This window comes from Labrus bergylta, chromosome 12, assembly GCF_963930695.1.
Source record: "Labrus bergylta chromosome 12, fLabBer1.1, whole genome shotgun sequence".
Taxonomy (NCBI): Eukaryota; Metazoa; Chordata; class Actinopteri; order Labriformes; family Labridae; genus Labrus; species Labrus bergylta.
Genome location: NC_089206.1, coordinates 26,524,042 through 26,548,358, shown reverse-complemented (window position 1 = coordinate 26,548,358; position 24,317 = coordinate 26,524,042). Strand labels below are relative to the sequence as shown.

The 24,317-nt window shown below is 39.7% G+C and overlaps 2 protein-coding genes across 3 annotated transcripts; both read left to right on the top strand.

Moving 5' to 3' along the window:
• Nucleotides 1-1,752: 1,752 nt before the first annotated feature.
• amt (aminomethyltransferase) lies at nucleotides 1,753-10,557 on the top strand. The gene is made up of 9 exons (XM_020646544.3): nucleotides 1,753-2,020; nucleotides 3,872-4,039; nucleotides 4,165-4,245; nucleotides 5,236-5,367; nucleotides 5,456-5,534; nucleotides 5,854-5,999; nucleotides 7,637-7,817; nucleotides 8,565-8,720; nucleotides 9,158-10,557. The coding sequence occupies exons 1-9, from the start codon at nucleotides 1,886-1,888 to the stop codon at nucleotides 9,331-9,333; spliced, it is 1,254 nt and encodes a 417-aa protein (XP_020502200.1). The 5' UTR covers nucleotides 1,753-1,885; the 3' UTR covers nucleotides 9,334-10,557.
• Nucleotides 10,558-11,482: 925 nt separating this feature from the next.
• Nucleotides 11,483-24,146, top strand: ifrd2 (interferon-related developmental regulator 2). 2 transcript variants are annotated; one of them, XM_065961518.1, is made up of 13 exons: nucleotides 11,483-12,000; nucleotides 13,031-13,087; nucleotides 16,782-16,898; nucleotides 17,133-17,217; nucleotides 18,216-18,340; nucleotides 18,765-18,922; nucleotides 20,435-20,488; nucleotides 20,794-20,972; nucleotides 21,148-21,256; nucleotides 21,354-21,488; nucleotides 21,592-21,720; nucleotides 22,338-22,430; nucleotides 22,593-24,146. In XM_065961518.1, the coding sequence occupies exons 1-13, from the start codon at nucleotides 11,958-11,960 to the stop codon at nucleotides 22,671-22,673; spliced, it is 1,365 nt and encodes a 454-aa protein (XP_065817590.1). In that variant the 5' UTR covers nucleotides 11,483-11,957; the 3' UTR covers nucleotides 22,674-24,146. The 2 variants fall into 2 exon arrangements, with proteins under 2 accessions (XP_065817590.1, XP_065817591.1); XM_065961519.1 differs by lacking the exon at nucleotides 13,031-13,087 and having other exon boundaries at nucleotides 11,484-12,000.
• Nucleotides 24,147-24,317: the final 171 nt, after the last annotated feature.

The window sequence follows — 24,317 nt, the reverse complement described above, 5'->3', positions numbered from 1 at the left end:
GCAGGTTAACTTGAGTCTTAAAAATAGGGACATGCCGCCGATTTTGTCTATATAGACAATGCAGACCAGCCAACTCAATCATACAGAGAACAATGATGAGTTAGGACACTGAGATTTGTTATTAACCTCAATGCTGCATGATATACAGTATACAAAGATTCAAGCCATTGAGTGCATGCATCATAACACATCAATGTAATCGATCAGAGGTATAACAGTAACAGCAACAAGTCTTTTTTTTTTTTTTGCAGAAAAGCACTTATTTCTGATATAAAAACCTAGAAAAAACTATATGCTAAATATGAAGATTAAAAAACAGCAAATCTTCCTGTATCTAATTTAACTGAATTTTTTTTTCTGTTGTCTTGCATTGATAGTGTTACCCTTGTTGGGCATTGTTCTATATCATTTATTGTCTGGTATTGTACTGTTGTAAAAACATTGAAAACAATAAAAATGTTGGTCATAAAAAAAACAACAGCGAATCATCAATTAAGAATCCAAGGTATTAATAAAGATGATACAGACTCTTTCAGTTGCAAACAACGCTGGTCTAGTTTCTCACTTAATCCTCTATGATGGTCTTGTGTTGTGCTGACTGAGTGACTTTGGATGAACGATATCCTTCTTTAGAACAGCAAGGACTGATAGAGTTGTTCACAAACTTTTCTGCCAGGACCTCCCTTGGCAGAAGAATATATAGTTAAGTCCCCTCACCCTTCACCATACACATCTACATATATCTACATACACTAAACACATTTTCAGTCACACTCTTTGCTAACAAATTCCAATTTTTTAAAATTTATCTCCAACATTTTCTGCAAAAAGTGCAGAATAGCAGCTCAGCGTGTGACAACAAACTGAAAAAACAACAAGTTGCTTTTCAAGAGGAAGCAATTCAAAACGATCCTGTTACATGGAACCTTCAAATGTGTGACGTCTAGAGTAGATTCATTTTCAGCCGTACATTTAACCCCTCTCTCCAAATTTGCCATGCTTTGCAACAGCGGTGGCCCCCTGTTATAACTCCGGGCTCCCACTAGGGGTCCCATGATGCCCCACTTTGGGATTCACTGGATTGATGTTCTCTTTTGTGCTTTTTTCTTAAACAATCCACCCACAACTTCTCTATCAATTCTATTTATGCCTATCTATTAACATCCACATCTATTCATCTATTGATCTCTTGTTATTCTGCAATGTTTAATAATCGCTAGATAGGCTATATAAGCCTAATGCTGAAGACTGTGTAAAGTCGAATGTCTTCTTATTACCATTTGAGTCAAAATCTCTACAGACCATCCTTCATCAAGTTACTTGAAAATATCTTAGAAGTGGGCTCTATATAGGCCTAAATTATTGTAGCCTATAATATGCTGTGTGTCTATGTTTGGATCGATGAGGAGTGATTTTGATGAAAATGTTTTTGTATCATATTATTTGCATAAAATTTCATACAGGATTTTGTCTCAATTTTATTGTTATCTTATTAATAGCAGATATAGGGCAATGCTATAGCCACTTAACCTTTTTATAATTAAATCGGTCCCAACAAACAGGTCAGTCACAACCAACCGCAATGGAATTGTCCCACTAACTCTATTTCCCACAAGTCTTTGCTCCTCAATCGCTGCCGCTTCATGTGTTTTTGCCCCGAAAGCAGTAAATCCAGAACGAGAGGAGTCCAAAGATTTAGTAACACGGCGGAAGTGCCTGTCCGGAGCCTGTGTGTGTGTGTGTGTGTGTGTGTGTGTGTGTGTGTGTGTGTGTGTGTGTGTGTGTGTGTGTGTGTGTGTGTGTGTGTGTGTGTGTGTGTGTGTGAGCGAGCGAGCGAGAGAGAGAGACTGAGAGACTGAGAGACTCCAGCGGGGACTCAGGCAGCATGATGTGGGCTCGGTTGCTGGTTCGGACCGGGAGTTCGGGGCTCGCGTTGCGGGCTTCCAGGGATGGTTTACTGCGGGTGTCGGGAGCTGCATGTGCGGGGAAGAGGCAGCAGAGACAGGCTTCGAGTGCAGAGGTGAGTGGAGCAGCTCAACTTTCAGCGCTGCAAGTGGTCCAAAGTGCTTTAGCATTAGCATACATTCTTATTATCATATCACCGAGGAACTCAAGTCTGTCGGAATGAACTTCTTCATCAATACGTTTTTAACATTTTGTAAAGTAAGGTGTGTTAGAAATGGACGTTAAAGCTGCGTTTCCCTTCACATTTAAAATGCAATATTAAAGTGGCTCTGCCAATGTAACATCATGTTACAGTAAACTGCTACACAGCTGCAGTCATGTCATGCAGATGTAATATAACATCTGTCCTCTCCCTGCTCCACCTCACTGAGCTGATTTCATTAAAACCATCTTGTGACTGACTCTACAGTATACTGTCAGCTCTGTGTCAGTCCCTACTCACTCAATATGAGGCTTAATTATTCAGCAAATCAATCCTTTTTTATGCCATTTGCAATTTGACTGATTGATGTGTGTGTATATCATTAACTGATATGACACAACAGGCATCAGTTTTATGACCCAACATGTATAATCTTGTGTCATTATCAGTCAAACATAGTAGCTCAACCAGAATTTATCTTGGAGTGTTACAAAAAGGGCTGAAGAGAGAGCAAAGTCCCTGTGTGTGTGTGTGTGTGTGTGTGTGTGTGTGTGTGTGTGTGTGTGTGTGTGTGTGTGTGTGTGTGTGTGTGTGTGTGTGTGTGTGTGTGTGTGTGTGTGTGTGTGTGTGTGTGTGTGTGTGTGTGTTTGGACTCAGACAGTTTTCACAAAAAGTAATTGAGTCTTACGTAAAGTGCCAACACACACTTATCACTGATAAGTTCCTGTCACCGGCTGGTTCAAAGGTCAGAGTTCAGAGGGGTAGAAAGGAAGAGAATACAGGAGTGAATCATGAGCAGTAAAAGAGGCCAGTGTTGGAGAAACGTTTTTCGTTAAGTAATTAGTTTGTAATTTGTTTAGATCATTCTTGCAAAGTGTTTGAAGAGCTTATAGGAATTTTGCCAAATTTGTATTAATAACTAATTAAACTATAAAACATTTTGGGGCTATTCTAAAATAAATCATTTCTTTATTTTGATTCAGTGGCTTCTTAAATGTAACTGAAGTCTCTTCTTGACCCCCCCCCCCGTCTCTCATCCTGCCTGCTGTAAAGACATGACTTATTAATCATTAATCGTTCTGTATTGATTATTGTTATTTATTAACATACGTTGATAGCTGTTATTTTAGGTGTTACCTTACTAATCCTGCTACCTCTATACCCTATGTAATATCCCCACACAGAGTGCGGATTGATAGATATTGAATATATGACAAAATCTAACATTCCTTTAACATTTTTCTTTGCTTTGTTAAATGTTCCTTGACCTGTGGAAGAAGTGTGCAACTTTTCTAATAATCTCAATTTGCACATTTTCTGCCATGCAACTTTTTTAATTTTCTCAATTTTGTTATATTTTAACATCTTCTCCTCAATGACAACTTGATAACTTTTATTCACAAAGATGAAACGTTCAAACTACTTTATAAGTGTAGTTCAACTTTACCAAACCTGATCGCTTAAGTAGCTGATGTTCAACTTCTCCCTGTATCCCAGCTTCTGATTGATCGCGTGCAGAAATATGCTGTCAAGTCATTCTGCCAAACTGACTGTTTGACTGTATACCAGAGTGTGAGGAGATGGATTATTTAACAAGGATGTGTTATTTCTTGATTTCTGTTGTATTTATATGTCAAATGTTGTACATTTTTCCTTTAAAGATACATAATTTCAACCAATTAGGATTTTAAAATCCAAATTTGTCGTTCTTGTATTCCCTGTGTTTATTTCTTACACTCGTTATGTTGTTTGATTTCCCTTTAGGCCGCTGTGCAGAAGACGCCGCTGTTTGACTTCCACAAGGAGCAGGGGGGAAAGATGGTGGAGTTTGCAGGCTGGAGTATGCCTGTTCAGTACAAAGACAGCCACATTGTCTCACACATGCACACCAGAGAGCACTGCTCCATCTTTGATGTCAGCCACATGCTGCAGGTGAGAGAGAGAGACGGGTGTAAACTGACACACAAATATGTACAGACACAATACATACAGCATGTACAAACTCCCAAAATCACATCCACAGACTCACAGAATCCTGTTGTTTTTCTTCCTGTCAGACCAAAGTCCATGGCAAAGACAGGGTGAAGTTCATGGAGTCTCTAGTAGTTGCAGATATTGCTGAACTCAAAGACAACCAGGTAAGTTAAAGAATGGCTTCATGTTGGTTATTAAACATGATGCAGATATAAGAAACATTAGCTTGAATTTAAAGTTGTGGCTGGCCTTCTATTCACTCTTCTATTCACAAACAATGTTTTTGTTTTCTGCTAAACCTTATGAATGATGATGGATGCTTGACTGTAAAAAAAGTTATTGAATAATGTGTATTCTTATCTGTACAGTGTTACTGTGTATCCTTATCTGTGCAGAGTACAGTCCAAAACAATGAGATTAAAGACCCTAAAGTGGACCTTTGATGTTTGGGGGACTGCCACCTGGGGTCCATCACAATATCCATTTGCACATGCAGTCCTAAACATTTATATAAAATCTCAGGCAGGCTTCCAGTGATATCGGCCTGACTTAGCTGTTCACATATGCACCTCACAGCAGGAGCGTAATCCTGTTGTATTTGGGGTGGGTTGGGGGTCTCACGAGGCGGGACATGACGTTAAAAAAAAGATGCAGAAATGGTGGACGAAGCAACAGAGTCTGGCACTATGATGATCATTTTGGTCCTTATATAAATGCAACATGTTGTTTAGTGTAGAAGAACATACTGGCAAAGAAAAAAAAACCCATTACGTGCACTGAGGTCGCCCCAGAGAATCTCCCTGAATACTTGCTGCTGCGTTTCCCACATCAGCTCACTTCAACTTCACATGGACAACTTTTAGGGTTCACACATGCAGGTCACCCTGACAATGTGAGTTTAGTGTATGTGTGACAGCCCTATATGACTGAAACCTTTCACAAACTAGAGGTCAAGTGATCCGGATTGATTAGAGCTGACAGAGTACATATAACTAAAGCGAAACTATTGAGCTCTGTGATAGAATCATTTTAGAGGGACATTTATAATGACATTTATATGAAGTAACAGAGTTGGTCACTTGACCAAGTAAACCTACTAAATATACACATAGACACTCTTAAACCCCTATCTCTCTCTTCTTCTTGTCCCCCAGGGAACCTTGACCCTCTTCACCAATGAGAAAGGAGGAATAATGGATGACCTCATAGTGACAAAGACAGACCAGGGCTACCTCTATGTTGTCTCGAACGCAGGCTGTGCTGACAAGGACTCTGCTCATATGAAGGTAGATATACACATAAAGTGTAGGTGTGGGGGTGTGGGGGGAATGTTACAATAACAGAAACTGTCTGATGTGTGTGTTTCACCTATAGGCCAGACTGGCAGAGTACAAAGCAGCAGGTTATAATGTTGATCTGGAGTTCCTCGATGAAGCACTAATTGCTCTGCAGGGTAAAATCATCTTCCTCTTTTTTAACTTATTCTGTCTTTTTCTTCTTTCCTTTTCTTTTTTCCTCTCTTTTGTCATACTTTTGTCGTTCCTCTCACCCTCTTTTTTCTTTCATAGCTTAGCTCATCATTCTTTGTCTTCTTTTATTCTGTATAAACCCCTCTGCCCCCTGTTTTTGCACTTCCCAGTATTTCTTAATCATTTCATGTTTCTGTTGCACTTGAAACTCTTTTTTTAACTCCTTCCTCCCTGATTACTTTTTTAATCTGCTTTTTGAACTCCTCTGTTTTATTTGAGATGATTTTTGATTTGTGTTGCCAGGTCCATCCATGGCTCAGGTTCTCCAGCAGGGGCTGAAGGAGGACCTCAGTAAGCTGACCTTCATGACCTCCGCCTTGGCCACTGTGTTTGGTGTTCCTGGCTGCAGGGTCACCCGCTGTGGATACACCGGAGAGGATGGGGTGGAGGTCAGAATCTCTCTCTCTCTCTCTCTCTGTCTCTCTCTCTTTGCTGACCCAAAGAGATCTTGACAATGCGACTGTTGGGATCTTTGTTTTCGAAACTGCCTACTATATCAAAAATGACGGCTCTGTGACTGGCATTACCCCGGACTCACTTGAGGTTACCTTTGAGAACGAGGACCAAGCTTAAACAGGTTCTGATTTTTGAAGGCAGTATCTCACACAGCGTTTTTAACAGACTCAGAAGCTCATCAGTGAGCAACTAGTGATGCCTCAGTGTTCTCCTGAACTAATTAGAAGGTCATTTGTTGCAGCAGCGATCAGATTTATGTATTTATTTTTTAAGATACATTTTTTGTGGCTTTTTGCCTTAATTGGATAGGTCAGTGGATAGAGTAGGAAACTGGGGACTATAGCCGCAACCTGACCGAGAGGACATCTGCGCCCCGAACAGTCACATATTTTAATTTATATTTTTGGTTGTGTCTCTGATTCATGGCTGTTCATTATGTCTCACATGGTTTCAGTAGTGTTTGTTATTATTTACGACTTGTGTATTGAGACCGATTGTCTTCATTCTTTGTTGTGTGTAAGAATTGACCAAGTGGCAAATGAGTTTCCCCCTCTGGAGATTAATACGTTTTCTAATCTAATTGAATGATTTCAGTTTTGGTAGGTCTCTTTTTATAACAACTGTCCTCCTTAAGAATCTTCTCTTTATTTGTTACCCACTGTTATGTACCTTGTTAACACTGAAACATTATCACAGTACTCTGGTTGTGAGGAGCCTGTTGCCTGATCACAGATGAGTTGTTTACTACAAGGATTTATCTTTTTTCACGCTCTGCTGGAGCTCAGTCGATGGCAGGATGTATGTGGGAAGGTTTTTCTTTAACAGAGGGAATGTGGGAGTTTGCTTTTATGTCTTTGACTTTTTCTTTCACATGAACACTCTCTCTTGACTCACTCCATCTTTAGACTCTATGAAAATGTAGACCTCTGCTAAAAGAAGATGCTAATTTGTCAGATCTCTTTACATACTGAAGCAAAGAAATTGGCTTCTTAAATATAGTACAGATGTAATTATTACACTTAATTATACATAACGTCTTTAATGGGTTCTTTAATCTGGTTATATTAATCAAGCAGCAACCTCCAGTGTTGAAAAATGATTGAAGTGCCAAAAACTGCATTCTTCGAGGCTGGTTCCAGGAGCCCAAGAAGTCACATACACACGCAGCTAAAAAATGAACACATTTACAGCCTGGTACAAAATACAATATAGGTCTGATTAGTTGTCGTCATGGGCACACACTGTACGGGAGGTTTCAATGCATCCATTTGGATTTTATGAAGGATTAGTGTTTTTCACAAAAAGGCGTGTGACTGAACTGATTGACAGGTGGAAGCTGTGTAGCTGTTTGTGAGGAGGCTTGAAACTCGGTTAGGCTGAGACAGGATTTCCAGTGTGGCTGCTGCTACCGCCGATGAGCCTCCAGAGCCTCCAGAGCCTCCAGAGCCCCCTGCCTCCAAACATTTGTGTATAATTCCATTACTGATGTGGTAAAATATGCTGTTAACTGTAATTGAACCACCCAAATGGAGACCCATCTCTACAGTCTGTATGCTTCTCTGCGTTTCAGATCTCTGTCCCTCGGTTCAGAGTGGTGGAGCTGACGGAGAAGCTGCTGGCAAACAGTGAGGTAAAGCTGGCCGGTCTGGGTGCCAGGGACAGTCTGCGGCTGGAGGCGGGGCTTTGTCTCTATGGAAATGACATAGATGAGACCACCACGCCTGTGGAGGCCACCCTCGTCTGGACCATTGGTGAGATCAGAGTGTTCATTACAAAGTATTTAGATTATTTTTTTGAACCAGATTGGGTTTTGAAGAAGGCCATTTGTGAAAAGATGAGGTCATGAGTTTTAATCAACTCAATTGTTTATGTTTTTTTTTATTTTTTTTTAAGTTGGGAGTTATTTAAGAAAATTGTGATCAACCCAATGTCTTTAACTGTAGCCAACATGCGCTTAGCTTAGCTTAGCTTAGCTTAGCATTAGATAAAGATGTGAGATAGGGGGGAAAAGCTGTCCTGGCTGTGCCAAAGTAGAATGAAAAAATGGTTTACCAGATCAGCTATAGCTCACTAATAAACATTTTAAAAATAACATCTGCCAACTGTTTGTAGAGTTCTGTTAGCCAGACAATTTTTTGTCAGCATCAATGGGGAGGCACCATTAAAGAAAAAGTCTGGAAAATAACCAACTGTAAAATGGTTATTTGTCCCCTTTCTTTTCTGTAAACAGCTTTAAAAAATGTGACAGATTGTGAACACCACATGTATCATTCACAGCAATTTGTGTTAAAGTAGATGCAATTGATTTTAATTATGAAAATAATGTATCAAATGTATTTAAATATGTGCATCTCTGTAGGTTTATTAACATGTAGATAATTAAATCAGGAGCTCAATCAGCTAAATGAGCTTCAGCTTTGTCATTTATAGTTCCTTGTTTAGTATTTTTGTCAGCAACTTCATTTTGAGCTAACACTTATTTGTCTCTTCACGTGCAGGAAAGCGCCGGCGTCAAAACAAGGACTTCCCCGGTGCTGACATCATCGTACCTCAAATCAAAGCCAAAACAGCCAGGAAGAGAGTGGGTCTGGTGTCTACCGGCCCTCCTGTCAGACAACATACACCCATCCTCAGCTCTGACGGAAAGGTTATAGGTAAGAAAGCAAACACTGTGGGAGAGGTGGACAGGACAGAGCTGTGCATATAAAACAAGAAGGGTGAAAGATCAGCTGAAGAAATCAATCACTGCTGGAGTAAATGTGGAATCAAATAAAACAGCATTTCTATGAAAATGATTTTAAACATACAGTTAGTCAGCTCCCTCAATGATGCCAAAAACATGAATTATGAAAGCCAGGATTTATATTCCCTCTGCTTGCCTGTGTGATCTATTGTACTTCCCCTGGGGGTCGCCAAAGTCTGACATTTTAAACCCTACACATTATTTGGTGATTGAATGATTAAAGAAGTGCATTAATGTAATATTAAGCCAAACATTTAGTTAAATTACAATTACATTTTTTCTGAGGGGAAACATTTATTTTATTGTACATAGAAGTGTTTCATTTGTATTTGTTGATGTTCTATTTAGGTGAGGTGACAAGCGGCTGCCCCTCTCCCTGCCTGAAAAAGAATGTTGCCATGGGTTACGTGGATGCAGCATTCGCTAAGAATGGAACAGCCATCCAGGTGGAGGTTCGGAAAAAGGCAGTGCCCGCCACCGTCAGCAAGATGCCCTTTGTCCCCACCAACTACTATTCTGCATAAGAAGGACATACACACAGATACACTGCCAGTCAAGTACAAACACTCTGTGTGTGTGTGGACCATTCCTCCACTTTGTCCCATATTCACCAGTGCTGCCCCCTTTCTGTTAACTTCCACTATGTAGCAATAATGTGACACAGGAGGTCTTCTGAGAGAAGAGAATCTACGTTTATACAACACAGTGGGTGTTGTGAGCAGATTTAATGTGTAAGAGTATATCTGCATTTAATGCAAACTACCACAGTATTAACTGACTGATTTGAGGAAACATGTTAGTATGTAATAAATGGGTTAAATGGGATGTTGAACTGGAAATATCAAAAAGCAAACTGTCACTTTAAAAACAGTCAGCACACTACACTAACACATCTTCACCTGTGTTTCAGTGTCTATGAAATTCATTACAACCAGTAATTTCTGTGTGATGATACAGGCCGAGGTGCTCTGTTTACACAGTTCATTGAGAGGGATCTATATTTCTTTTTTCTTCTTTTTTTTATTTTATTTTTAGATTCATTAGATGTTAGCTCCTACATCAACCTACCAAACTGAACGTTTAGTAAGAACTGTATGGACTCATTAACCATAGTATTTTGATTAACTGTTGATTAAAAGTTGTAGAGTATAGGTTTTACTAATAAAACTTGAATTGGTTTACTTTATCACTGTTGGACCAAAACAAAGACTTTCCAAATGGGTTTCCACATGGTTTTATACGTCTGCATTTTAGGTCTTTTTTATACTAGAGAAAAATCCTACATTATTTTGTTATTACTAAACAGCTTGACCAAGAGACACAAAATAGAAGCTTATAATGATCAGTGCAACAACAACAAAAACAAAATTATGCCTATGAACAAAATGATCAAAGTGTGAGGAATTTGTATCTTTGGTTTTTTATATCAAATATTCAAATTCTCATTAGGAGGAATATTCAGAGCTACATTACACATTACATGTGATACAATGATATCTTTCCTTAATAATCTTTTTCTATGCTCATTATCTGTGTTCTGTCTGGAACATAATGAAATGTGATTTCTTTATTAAACAACGTCTTTGGTATTTCTAATGTCTATATTTATAAAATAAATACATAATTATAACATAATACTACTGATTCATACCTTGAAAGTGCACTTAGTACAACACTGTGGATTTTCATGTTTAACTGAATTGTTCTTAAAACATTATGAATAAAATATGTTTATTGACTAAAAAAAATGTTGTATCATTTTTTTTTTACACTGATTTTTTTTAAAAACAAGATTGCATTCGTGTTTCTAAACTCAATTGTTCTCTTTATATAACTGTGAGCAGATAATCCCATTATCTCTTTGGCTCCCATGAAAGAGTTCAGAGGGGTCCCGAGATACAGAACAGGATAAGACTAACAAGGACGACAGAGCTGTGTAAAAGAGATCTGCACGAATTTGCTATTCCCTCAGTGATTAGTGATGTAATTAATCATTATTTGAATTGTCTGAAATTAATGTGATAGTTGAAATTTTAGTGAGCATTTGTTTTGTTATTTAATCAAAACAATCAATGTCAAATTATGCTTTTGAAATGATGCAGATGTGGTATTTAAAGAATACAAATGCATCGTTTGTGATTAAAATTCGGTGTTAATTTCAGCTGAGACATTAAAATGTGAATATTAATTACCTCCATGAACTCCAGTTTCCAGCAATACTACCTACAATATAACTTATAAGTGCCTTATTAGGGAACGTCTCTCCGCGAGTGGGCGTGGCTTCGGCGCATTCTATGGACACGCCCACAGCATCCCAGAGGAGAGAGAACAGCTACATTTTTCATGATTTTGAAGCTTCGTTTTATAAACTTATACGTTTTTTTCATTGCTGAAATTTGGCCTGGTGGTTAATAACACATTCTTCTTTTGTATAAAAAACAAAAAAACATATATATTTTTTGGTTTACAGGGACTTTAATGTACAAAAGACACCGACAAATCAATGTGAGCGTTGTATATGCATGTGGCAGACATAGACATACAGTATGTATACATATGTATTTGTATATAAAGGCATATGCAAGCAGAGGCAAAGTAATCAAAACGTTTCCGGTTTAAGCCACGCCCACGGCACATCTGTTGCCTCTAGCACGAGCCGGTCCGACACAGCGCTCTATTCAGTCGTTACTGAGGGAAGATGGTGGACTTGACGACGACAGCGTGCTCCAAACTCCGCCCAAAACACTTTGGAAAATACTTTGTATCTAAACCTAGTATAAGATATAGATTACCCGGGGACACTCATAGATAATACACAGTGAAAAGTTACTTTTTGTCACCGGTTTAAGTGTTTATTTGAAGAAGACGAGGAGTTGACTGAACGGGTGGTTCGTACTCGACAAGGACGCTAGTTAGCCGAAGTGTCAACAAAAGTGTGTAAGAAGGAGAAACTCTGGGACCTTTTTGAAAGGTTGTCAAGATAATCCACGGAGACATTATAACCATCTGTTGCTGCTGCTGTCTTCACATCTACTGTCAGACCTGTGAGGCGTTTATCTGACAGTTAGACTGAAGTAGGCTAACTTCAGCTAGCTAACCCTCAGCTAGCTTTGTTGTTACTGAGGATCAAAGCGCTTCAACAAAAAAAATGCCTCGGAGTAAAAAGGGGAAACGTGGCTCCGGCAAGCCGGGTAAGTAGCACTAGCTGTGATGCTAACTTATCAGTCTGCTGCTGTCAGGTATCCACAGGCCATGTGCTAGTCGAGAGACTCGTATAGTTCACCACACCTTTAGCTCAAATCATTTAGCATATACAATAACAATAAAACAGCTTGTTGCTCCTTTAACCTTAACTAGTGTGCACTCTAATGGTTTTCCCCCTAGCCTGCCACATACTGCCATGTGTCTGGACATTTGTGCTGCTGGTTGTGTTTGTGAAGGTTATTTTGTAGTCACTACTTTCAAGGAGTTATGGTTTAGAAACTGTAAAGAGTAGTCCAACAAAGTGCAATGCTTTTTAGGAATGTCTCTTCCGACTTCAGGGCCATGGCTAGCTAGAGCTCTACTTGTAGGGTTAAGGTTAACAGCAAGTTATTTTTAGCACCAATGCCAAATGAAACAGGTGAAACATGAGCTGAAGAGGAAACCCCCCCTGCAACAAGATTTACAGTAAATGTACATATGCATGGGTTATGTTCATGTGCAGTTCAACTTTGGTCACAGGCTGCTACACGTTTTTTATCAATGTACAGTAAAGGTGCAGACCATGCATGTTCCTGTAGGGGGCGTTATAGACTCCTCACGTTTTATGGAGTGACGTCACCGGGAGGAGTACACGTGCTCGCGCCTAAATGTACACCAACACGTTTGTTGAATGTAGACTTTTGCCATTGAGATAAAGGGTTTAACTAAGCAGTTGATCACGAGAAGTATAAAGTTTGGTGTTTCTATTATATTTGCAATTCCTGTTTAGTTAGTTATAGGCCTATGAGATGTGCATTACTGATTCTTGTGCATCAGTATTTTGCAATGCAAAGTTTTATGCATGCGGAAAAATGGACTCGCTGCTGATGTTTTCTCCATCATGATCATTTCTGCATCATATCCATCATTCATTCATTCATTCATTCATTGATCTGCCCAACCACTCTCCTCTTCCTCCAATTTGCACCCCCTTCATTTCATACATCATTTCATTCCTCATCCGCACATCACATTCAGGCTCTCTTCGTCAGGAGGTTCTTCAGCTGCAGCTGTCGACTAAAGCCTCACTGAAAGGTAACTCCTCTGACCCTAGAAACCTTGAACTCAGCTTTATGTCCTGCTCAAGGCCTGCCCAGAAGCTTGTGAACGTTAGTACAATGCATGAAGTAAACCCTGCGACCACTCTTATGCTAAACTCACGAGTTTATATCCCCCCTCACACCTTTCCTGTCCGAACGTTTTACTTAATTGCCTCAGGGCTCCAGGCAATGTTATTACATTCTTGTTACTGGTGCACTAACTTTTAATTTTTTGCGCCCAATAATTCGTTCAAAGAACTACATTTTTCATTCACAAGTCCTGTGACCTGCTTCCTTTACAGCCCCCCCCCCCCTTTTCTTAAGGTGCAGTGGCACTGTAATTGTGTTGTCTGAGTTTCTTTATTCCCCATGCATGTCCCTCTTGAACACCATAAGCTAATGCACCACTTTCAAGCTGAAATCGTATGGCTGCTTTAAACAATAACAGGACTGTTAATAAAATGTATCCAGATCCTTCATTGTCCAAACTGGTCACATGCAACTTACTAATTTCTAGTGAAGCTTAAAGATGGGTTTGAGAATCTAATCGATTACTTTTTGTCAGATTTTGATAATATCTTCTCAGGATGAACTTGTTCAGGGTCTGTAAATGGGAAAAGGTCAGACCAAGATGCACAACACTATCCCAACCAATTAGCAACAGGTAGAGTTTTCACTAAAATCCAGCCTGTCTCTGTGGGCTTTTCCACCTCTTTAGTGTCCTCCCCCTCGACGAATGGTGTAATGTTGCCCACCTGTTAGTCATTTTCCTGTCGATAAGCATTGTTTCTAGAAGATAAGTAAGCTCATGGTAGTATTTTGGTTGAAGTATCAATGTTGTAAATGTAATAAATACGAGCTTATTGCAAACCTTTTGGCACAGTGAGCACAACATTCCTTCATGAACCTACAGAATCCTGTAGAGAGAGCTGATGTTAATATAGTCTTGTATTTTAAGCCCCTACTAACCGGCCATGGCCGGAGGAGTCTAACAACTCCCCACCCCTTTGGCTCAGGTTGTGATTTGTCCATCTGCAGAGGCTCTCGCTCTCAGTTTGACTTGATTGCTGAAGCTGTCTGAGTGATTGCTATGTCAGCATAAAGCAGCAAACGACACGTGAGTCGTGGCAGGGAGCTCACACACCATAACTGAGCTGTGTGTGGGCAGCAGATCTGCGTGGGAAGGTGTGTAGTTGTGTGTGTGTGTGTGGCTGCTTAGAGGAGGTTTTTAGTTCAAGGATGATGGCTGGGAATTACTGACTGATATAGGCTTGCATGTTGGGTGATATCTGCTGTGAACGGTAGCTCATTGAGTGTGTGAACCTGCAGGCTGTTCCATCAGAGAACACAGAATATTACATCAGAAAAGTAAACATGTCAGCGCTACAGCAGGTCTTACTTAAAATGACTAGAAACTGGATATTTTTCTGAAATTAATGATATATAAAAAATATTAATACATTTTTTTAGGGATTATGTTTGGGATTTAGGCGTTTATTAGAGATAGGACAGTGGAAAGAGTCAGAAGTCAGGGAGAGAAAGAGTTGGGAATGTCATGCGGGAAAGGAGCCACAGGCCAGACTCGTACCCGGGCTGCCCGCCCTGAGGATCACAGCCTCCTCAAGTGGGGCACTTGCACTGACCGCTAGACCACCAACGCCCCAGCCAAATATATTTTAACAATCTTAATGTATACATGTTTTTACCCCCAACTGCTTAAAAATAGATATGACTTTAGATGATATTTCTATAATTACCTGCTTTGATATTTTAATTTGGTTCACAAGCAACTATTGCATCATACTCGTTTAATACAGTATTCACAGCTTTAATCTAGAAACTTCAGCTTCATAATATCCTCATCACAGGTAGCAACCAGCTATAAGACCTGTAAAGCTTCAACTGCTTCAGCACCAGCTTGATAAGCGTCGGACACTGAGTGAGGACACAGAGGACACCTCTTTGGATATCTCTGCTCCCGGGAAAGAAAAACGTAAAAAAAAAAACAGGAATCCTCACCTAAAACGAATCAGTTTACTCTGTGTCAGCTTGAGTATAGCCTAGCTCTAGTTACTCATTTAGCAGCATTTGAATTCTTCTCTTGAATTTTCATATTCCCATATCTGATGTCAAACAGCTGAATGTTATCAGAGAGTGTGTGTTTTGCATTAAGCTTTTTGCTGACATAGAGTGGAATATAAAGAGAACAACTTACTGTCAAAGGCAGTTTGGATTTAATTTGAAAAAAAAAAAAAAGCACTTGTTTTCATTCAGAAAGTAAGTCACCACTACAACTTCTGTGTTACATCGCTGCAACTATAGCAGTGACCTCCGTGTTACCTCCAGCTGTCCTGGTTGACCTAATTTACAAACACTCATGTGCACACTGTCTGACCATTCTGGATGGTACACACTGAGTGAAAGAATAAATGAATGGCCACTCTGGTCTCTTGTAATCCCATCAACAGTAAAAAGTCCTGAGCCAGCAGGAACCTGAGGGTTAGCTTAGCTTAGCATAGTTTAGCCTGCCTGTTCTGTGTTACACTCTGCCCTAAACCTTCTCTCACACACAGGTCAAGCTATGTTGACTAGAAACATTAAACAGTATTTACCTCCATGTGCAAACAGAAACAAAAGATGACGCAGAATAACCCAAGAGAATGTCAGCAGCTGTGCGGGTGACATTGATTAACTTGTCAGTTGCATATTGGAGAGCTGCCATACAAATTGGAAAAGTAGTGAAGGAAATATTTCTAAATTATCTATTTTAGACCAGATGTTTTTGTCTTCATTTTGACATGAAAGGAGTATTTAAATTGTGACATTAACAATGATACAAGCCATATACTGTGTATGCACATAGTAATTCCAGTGTGAGGGTCAGTGTGTGTCAGTGCCTTAGAAGAACTACTGGTGTACTGTTACTGACAAAGACAGACAGCTGAGGAGAGTAAGCCTACAGTCAGCATCCCTAATTCTATCATTAGTCACTCAGTGAAACCGTCTCCAGATTAATTTGGGAAAAATTCATGCGTCACTTTTACAGTTAACCACCCTGTATCATTTAATACTTTAACAGTTTATATAGATCATAAAGTAACTGTTCTTGAAAAGAGAGTTGTCTGACCTGGCCTAGCAGTTTGTAAGTACATCCAATAAGACGTAACCCCAAATAACCATCTATGTATTAATAGCATTGGTAGCTTTTCTTTGAAACAAACTTTCACATTTAATTTCAAATCAGTTTACTTGTGATTTCCTGCTCCCTCTAAGCTTTTTTTGTGTAGTACCCTGATGTTGTACTTCCTACTGTTGTGGCAGTCACAGTCCACATAACCTGTCATGATCCAAATGCAGAGTGGGCCGATTGAAACCAGCTAACATTAAGCAACAATTTTGCAGCAGAACATAGGCTAGGCTGCACCTAGTCAAAGCAAGGCATTGCAAGTTTTTTAATATAGCACATTTCAGAAACTCAAACAGTATTCAAACTAGATCACTCTTTTCTATCTTAATCTCTGGGTTATTTATTGCATTTTCTCCTTTGACATAAAAACAAAAACAGCAGTTGAATTGGTATTAATATTTCCCATCCTTCATCATGAAAAAACTATCAAATCTTTCCTTATCACAACCCCCTTCTTAATATTTCTCACTATTGTCTTGTGTTTTTTTTTTTTTAACTCTAGGTGTTAGAAATGGGGTGAAGGGAGAGATGGGTGCCAGCGATGATGAGCTGACATCTGATGTTCTCAGCCACTACAGCAGTAACAGTGAAACCGCCTCAGTAATGGATGAAGGAACAGGTTTGTACAGACAGGCACACAGTTAATTTAAGAATCAGATTTATTGCAGATAACAGCCAAGGTGCAGTTTATATCAAAGGCTTTGAATGCTGCCAACATGTTAAACCCCCTTATTTTGAGTCATTTTCTGTCGTGGCTCACATGGGTAATTTAATTTTCAAGCTCCCCTGAACTGAAACATCAAACTTGCAAACTTTTAACAAGAACCTGTGTGTGTTGACTGGCCAAACACAGGAGGCGAGCAGGTGGATGAGCAGACTGCCCAGGAGCAAACAGAAGACAAACTCAAGCAGTGTATAGACAACCTGATGGACAAGAGGTGAGTTTTTTTGTCCCTTAAGTCCAGTCTCCATAAACAATCAAAATATCAAATGCTGGAAATAGGACTGAACTATACATCGGTTTACCATTGCAATGAGGATGTGCGCATGTGCAATAGACCTGAAGCACTGCATACTGCCACTTTTGTGTGCTTTGATGCAAACCAAGACCGCCAGTTTCCTCGTTAACATGCCTAATCTACAATAAAAGTCTGTCTGATGTCACCTTCAGTAGTCAGAGAGCTGACGGCTCTACATGCAGAGTTTTTGTGTCACCCTTGCATGTAAAAATGTACAAGCTACAGACGACTCTGCATGTCATCACAGATACACCAGCATTACACGTGAGGCAGACACACATTTGTAATGAATGTATTTCTGCTATCAGCAGCACCATGCCCGGTGCTGGTCAATTGTATCTTAATATATGTAGGTTGTAGGTCACATATATGGATCGTTTAAGGAGCAGATGTGCTGGGGGTTGTTTACTTTTTGTAGCTTTACCTGCAGCGCACTCTGTCTTGGGCTGCTTGTAACTCACACACAGTTCACAATGTGTTTTCTTGTAAGCCACAAGTTTATTTTATGGAGTTTATTAAGAAATGTGTCACTCCACCTGTTTTCTCTCCACCTTTCCTCCTCCTACTCAATGTGTGTCAGAGGGCTGGACCCAGTGGGATGAAAGTAGGAGGGGACTTAGATTTGCGTAAGAAAATCACTTTAGGACCAAAAAAAGTTTAATTGTTTGAAACTTTATTTGATGTACACAAAAAGATACTATAAATCTGGTGTAATTTCCTTTCAATCACAATATATATGACAGAAAGATAAAATATATCGCAATTAAAATTTTTCCCCAATATATTTCAGCACTCGTCAGAAATTCACATGAAGACAAATGAAAAGTGATTGTGGATCACCACTGTAGTTTATATTGAAGAAAAATGTGTAAACTTATTCTCCTCTCTCTCTCTCTCTTTCTCTCTCTCTCTCTCAGCTCTAAGACACGTCTAGCAGGTCTCGAGTCATTGCGACAGGTCTTTTCCTCAAGACTACTGTACGACTTCCTGACAGAACGACGTCTCACTGTCAGCGACTGCCTGGAAAGGAGCCTTAAAAAAGGTAAGAGAAGCAGAAATGTGTGTTATTCTTTGGTGAAACAAAACTGTTTTCCAGTGTTGTCGATAGATTCTTCTTAGCAAGGTGTCAGTGTTTTTTTTAAACAATTTATCTAGGACCTTCTTTATACTTTCTGATCCTCTGTTTGCTTAGGTGGAACAGAAACGCAGTCATTAACTACAGCAGTTTTTTATTTTTTTATTTTATGCCTTTAATGGAGAGATAGGACAGTGGAGAGAGTTGGAAATCAGGGAGAGAGAGTGGGGAATGACATGCGGGAAAGAGGCCACAGGTGGGATGTGAATCCAGGCCGCCCGCTTGAGACGACAGCCTCCACACATGGGGCGCGCACACTAACCACTGCGCCACCAGCGCCCCAACTACAGCAGTTTTTGAAAACCACATCGTAACTTTGTGTTTCCTCCAGGGAGTGGTGAAGAGCAGGCAGTGGCTGCCACAGTCTTCACCCTGCTCTGTATCCAGCTGGGGGGTGGAGATGAGGCAGAGGAGGGCTTCAAGATGCTTCGCCCCATCCTCACCGCCATTCTTATTGACAACAGTGCCAGCATAGCAGCCCGTCAGAGTGTGAGTAATCCCATGAACTAGAGATGCACTGATGACAAATTTCTTTGGCTGATTCTGATTTCTGATTTTCACCTGGTTTCACCTTTTTTAAACTCTGTTCGGTAGCGTTTGTTGTGACCTTGGGCGTTTGAATAAAACCCCATAACACTATATGAGGATACATTAAAATACATTTACAACTATATGACAATACAAATGCTATAAACCAGATTAAATTACAGTTTTAAGATACAATTTTAAAGTGGGTACAGCTCACATGGAGATTGTAGAATCCAAAATGTAATCTAACAAGCACTAGCGAGAGCTCGCTAATGTTAGCAGTACGGCTGATGAGCCTAGACTGAGAAATAAATGTTAGCAATAGGAAGAAGTATCACTTCTTCCTATTGCTAACATTTATTTGGCTATAGGAAGGTACTTCTTCCTATTGCTGAAATGAAAAATGTGCTGTTATCAACCTGTTCTAAGTTTCACCACTTTTTATTCCTGAACTTTTTTTTGACTTAGTTGTCTAAAAAACTATTCTCATGAGGATCCTGGTTGTAATGGCTATACAGTTTATGATTTTAGCAAGCCTATATAGTTTCTGGGAAATGAGAGCCTAACCCCCTCTTTATGTTTAATTTGAATTGCAGGGCTTGACATTATAACTGGCCCGCAAGAATGATTGACAGAGTCCAGGCCAGCTGATTGCATGTTCAGCTGGCCTGCTCAGGCCAGTTAAAATACTGCCTGAAAAAAAAAAATTGACTGTCACACGTTCTCAATTTCACAGCGCTTTCCTTTCATACCGGTGTTTTCTCAGTATCATAAGCGCTCATGCGCGTCACAGTTGAAAGGCACTGCTGTCACTCCCATCGCACTCACTACTCTCGAATTGTACACTCGCACACAGATTTTAGTGCAGGTTTTCTCTAATAAAAAACATGTTTGGTAAAACAGTTTTAAAACCCTCAGATACCGACAAAAACTAATCTTAAATCAGCATTCAATGGGAAAAAATCACAGGAAGAGTCGAGAGTGACAGCGGGGCGTGACGAAAACAGAAGGGAGAAAAGTTACAGCTGGAGGAGCTGGAACACATTAAAGTTCAAGACTAGATCATGGTAAAGATAAAAGTTATTCACAAAGCATCTTAGCCCTTAAAAGAGCTCCTAAAGTAAAGATCTAAGGATGAAGAGTTTCTCACAGAGAAGAGAGAAGGAGAGATTCCAGCTCTATCACAGCCTCATATTAATATCAGATTAAGTAGACTCTTACAGTTACCAGCATGGTGAATAAACATAAATATAAGAAAAATACCAAATATTTTTATAACTAGAGCTCAAATAATTAAATAAAAGTTGTAATTTACTCTAGCATCTGAATGGTTCAAGAGTAAATTGGTGACTGTTATTTTTCGAATCAAAAGTAACGTTCCTGGGCCAGCGGCTACAATGGTCGGGCCAGTGATCTTTGAAAACCAGTGGCCCGGAGATGTTTTTTAAATCTACTTGCATATGTCTCCTTCAGTGTGCCAGAGCTTTGGGGATGTGCTGTTACGTGTCTACTGCTGAAGAAGGAGAGGTAAGAACTTCTCTCAGCAGCCAAGTCCATCTTGACACTTCACAGATCAATCACAGATCTTACAAGAAAACAAAATTGCCCACCTGGGAAAAATTTGTCTGACTGTAGTTCTCAAGTTTCAGTTTACCCATTGTGACCTTCACTCAATGCATTAATCTAAATATGTAGTGCAACAGAAAACGTGAATGTCAGTGTCATTAATGTTAAATATATCACGATTGGCTGTTGTAAATTAGCAGTTTTTCTTTGTCACTGTCATTACATTTTCTCCCTGTTTCCCCTTAACATCCACTAAACCCTCCCAGGATTTGGTCAAGTCTTTGGCCCTTCTGGAGAGCGTGTTCATGGCTTCCTACCCCAACAGAGAGGGAGTGCTGCCCACACCCAAACCCGGCAGTCCAGGCCTCCACTGTTCCGCCCTGCAGGCCTGGTCACTGCTGGTCACACTCTGTCCTGCATCTCGACTGACTGTGTTACTAGACCTGTGAGTTTTCAAAAAAACAAAAGCTGCCAAAAATTGAAGAAATCACATGTTCAGTTTAGTTTAGTCAAGAGTCATAGATGTGCCCCTTTTTATCAAACATCTTACCGATCTGAAAAGTGATGGACAGTGACTAGTAACCAACAGCGATTCTCTCCTTTTGTCGTCCTCAACGCAGTCACCTCCCAAAACTGCAGGCGTGTCTGCAGAGCAGCGACGTCAACTACAGGATAGCTGTGGGAGAGACCATTGCTCTGCTGGTAGAGCTGGGACGAGATATAGAAGAGGTAAACACACACCTAGATACCTTTTTGTAAGCATGCACAATGCTAAAGCAGTTGATGTAACATTTTTATGCTACAATTTTGTCACTGATGTGCGCAGAACTTTGAGGTGGAGGACAGCGATAGTCTGTGTGAATGTCTGAAGAGTTTAGCAACAGACGGAAACAAACACAGAGCTAAGAACGACAGACGGAAACAAAGGTCCATCTTCAGAGAAGTGCTCCATTACATTGAGGTATGTTATTATTACTCATTGTGCACATTCCCCTTGATTTCCATATCTTTCTATTTGTATGTGGCTCTGACTTATGGCTCATTGCCCCCTTTCTTACATGCAGAACGAAGACTTCACAGAGGAGAGGATCAGGTTTGGAGTCGAGAGTGTTTACATTGACAGCTGGATGAGGAGAAGAATTTATGATGCCTTCAAAGAGATCCAGGAATCTGGAGTCAGTCACCACTTACAGGTCAGGAAACTCATAGAAGCTAAGCGTGTACTCCTGACTAAATAGCATTGTGATTTTTTTGCCGTAGTTGAGAGGCAGCCGCCATCAACAGCTGCAATGCTCACTACGCTTGGAACGTATACTCAGACACGATTTGAAGCGCATTTTCTCTCGTAAATTTCCAGGCAGGTAGGAGTCACCATTGATAGACAGTGATAGAGAGCATGAAGACAGAAGGGAGAGACTGATGTAGTGACACTGACAAGGTCACCTTAGTTGGCTTGAACCTGATGTAGCTAAAAATGTAGTCTCTTACCAAATCTATTGATCAATATCAACATGTGCCCATAAGTAAGTTTAGTAAAGAAAAGATATGGTAATTTTGCTTTGACTGTACCGGGATCACTGGTGACAGTGGAAATGCCGGTGATCTCGAAAAGCGGAAGCAAAAGTAGGCCAATGTCATCCCGTTATAATGCACAAACATTTTGCTGGATCTCTTTATTTTTCATCTGTTTAGCCAGAAGTTTGAAGGTCTCTAAAACTTAGGATTTTGGGGTTTTGTGAGATTGTTTTTCTTGTGTCCCTAACCCTTGACCCTGATCTTGATCTTGGCATGTTTTTATGTTTTGGTACAGTTTAACCCACTACTTCGAGACATCTTTGGACTGGGCCCTCCCCTCATTCTGGATGCTGCTGTCAAAGCCAATAAGATCTCTAGATTTGAGAAGGTAAATGTAGCTCTTCTGTTATTGAATCTAAGATTTTGATGTTTCCTAAGATTTTCCTCCTTGTCTTGTATTCATGCTGCATCATTAAGTCCCTAAAAGTCATCCTGTGTGATTCCAGTCTGAATCTTATTTACACTCATCTCTATTATTTTAATCCAACAGCATCTTTTCAACTCTGCTGCCTTCAAGGCCAGGACGAAACAGAGGGCCAAAGTCCGGGACAAAAGGGCTGACGTCATGTAATAGAAAGATGAGGATGGTGTCAGTGGAGGAGTGAGGAACTCCTGCGGCTATAACAAGACGGATACAAAGCTATGCCTTCAACACTTCAGCAGTTTGATAAACAAAGACTCAGCAAACTTTGAACAGGGCTTTTACATGTACTCTACACACGCAAAACATTCTCCAGATATGTATACTCATAATCTCACTTTTTGAACTAGCACGTCAAAGTTCTCACTTACTTTTGACACAAAGGGATTCGAATTGCAACTAAACTAAATTCTAGCTCTGATCACTCAACTCGACAACTCTTAAATACTAAACCTCTTTTGTGTGACTTTTATTGATAAAAACACAAAGTAAGTATTTTAAGAGTCAAATTCTTTGAGGTCCCTGAAACCCTCTGGTGCTAATGAGTATTTGTTTGAATACTCATCCTGAACTGCTGACTTGTGTCTTTTTAATCTTTATTTGTGACTCCAGTACCACATCGTGTTTAGGCAGTTTTCCCTGACATAACCAGTCCTGGACCAGTCCCTGAGGCATAATGTCTGAGCATCAACTCCTGTAACAACAACCTAACGAGAGCCCCTAACATACTTTCCTCTGCTCAGGGATAATGATTCCTCATTATACTCAATCAGTGGCTAAACGAGCTGCCAAACCAGAAACTTTCTTTCACTGTGAAAAGAAAGTGTGTGTGGTGTTTGCGTGAGTGTGTTTTATTTCAATCTTATTTAACACCATAAAATAAAACCTAAAAAAAAACATCAATGAAATAGGAAGATGCCTAATTAATAAAATGAAATCAAAGAGTTAATATGAAATCAAAGAGTTAATGTCATTTTTTGTACCAATATTTTTGGGGAGGGAAAAATGTATTTTAACCGTTTCTGGTGGATAATTGTATTTTACTTTCTAATTTATTAAAGGAGCAGTACTGTGTTATTTTTAAGACAATAAAATAGCTAAGAACTGTTTACAGACACGACATGGAAAGAGACAAAGAGTTCATAGTGGATTTTTCTCCATGTGTATTTTAATGCGGGTCGTGGGTTACATAGGGATTTATGCTAAGATAATGTACTTGAATCATGGAGCATTACAGTGTATATATATATATATATATATATATATATATATATATATACATACATATACATGTCATGAATCAGAGCTGCTGATCAGAGGAGTTTGTCATTTGGTTAGCATGTCATTTCCTGAATGTTGCTGCTGTATTCAAAACATTTGTTGTGCTTTTGATCATATTGAACTGAAAAAGCACATATAGCAGCTTCCGAGGAATTTTAGTGGTCAGCGCTCACAGTTTGTGTTTGCTGACCAGAGCTGTCTGTTTGGGATATGGCCTCCTGGATGAAGTACAACAACAAGCCTCATATTTACAACCAAGACAAACTTTCTGATCAGGGGCTCTGGTGTTGGAGCATATGGACAGAGGATGGATCAAATTAAATAAAGACTATTTGAACTCTCCATTTGTCTATTTTGTCTATCAAAGAGTTTGCTCTGAAATTAGTTGTAGTTGCAAAGTGTGAAAAGACCTCTCCGATGTGGGGTCAAAACACTAGGGGGGGAAAACAAATGGATGTTAAAACACATTGTAGAGTCCAGGGGATAGCCACTTACAAAGTATAGACTATTTTT

Bases quoted from the DNA above. Each gene is read 5' to 3' on its own strand.
- amt (XM_020646544.3), top strand. From the start codon at position 1,886: ATGATGTGGGCTCGGTTGCTGGTTCGGACCGGGAGTTCGGGGCTCGCG. The intron at 4,246-5,235 runs GTAAGTTAAAGA...CTTGTCCCCCAG, and splicing joins CTGAACTCAAAGACAACCAG to GGAACCTTGACCCTCTTCAC. The intron at 5,368-5,455 runs GTAGATATACAC...TTTCACCTATAG, and splicing joins AGGACTCTGCTCATATGAAG to GCCAGACTGGCAGAGTACAA.
- ifrd2 (XM_065961518.1), top strand. From the start codon at position 11,958: ATGCCTCGGAGTAAAAAGGGGAAACGTGGCTCCGGCAAGCCGG. The intron at 16,899-17,132 runs GTTTGTACAGAC...GGCCAAACACAG, and splicing joins AGTAATGGATGAAGGAACAG to GAGGCGAGCAGGTGGATGAG. The intron at 21,721-22,337 runs GTCAGGAAACTC...GTTTTGGTACAG, and splicing joins GAGTCAGTCACCACTTACAG to TTTAACCCACTACTTCGAGA.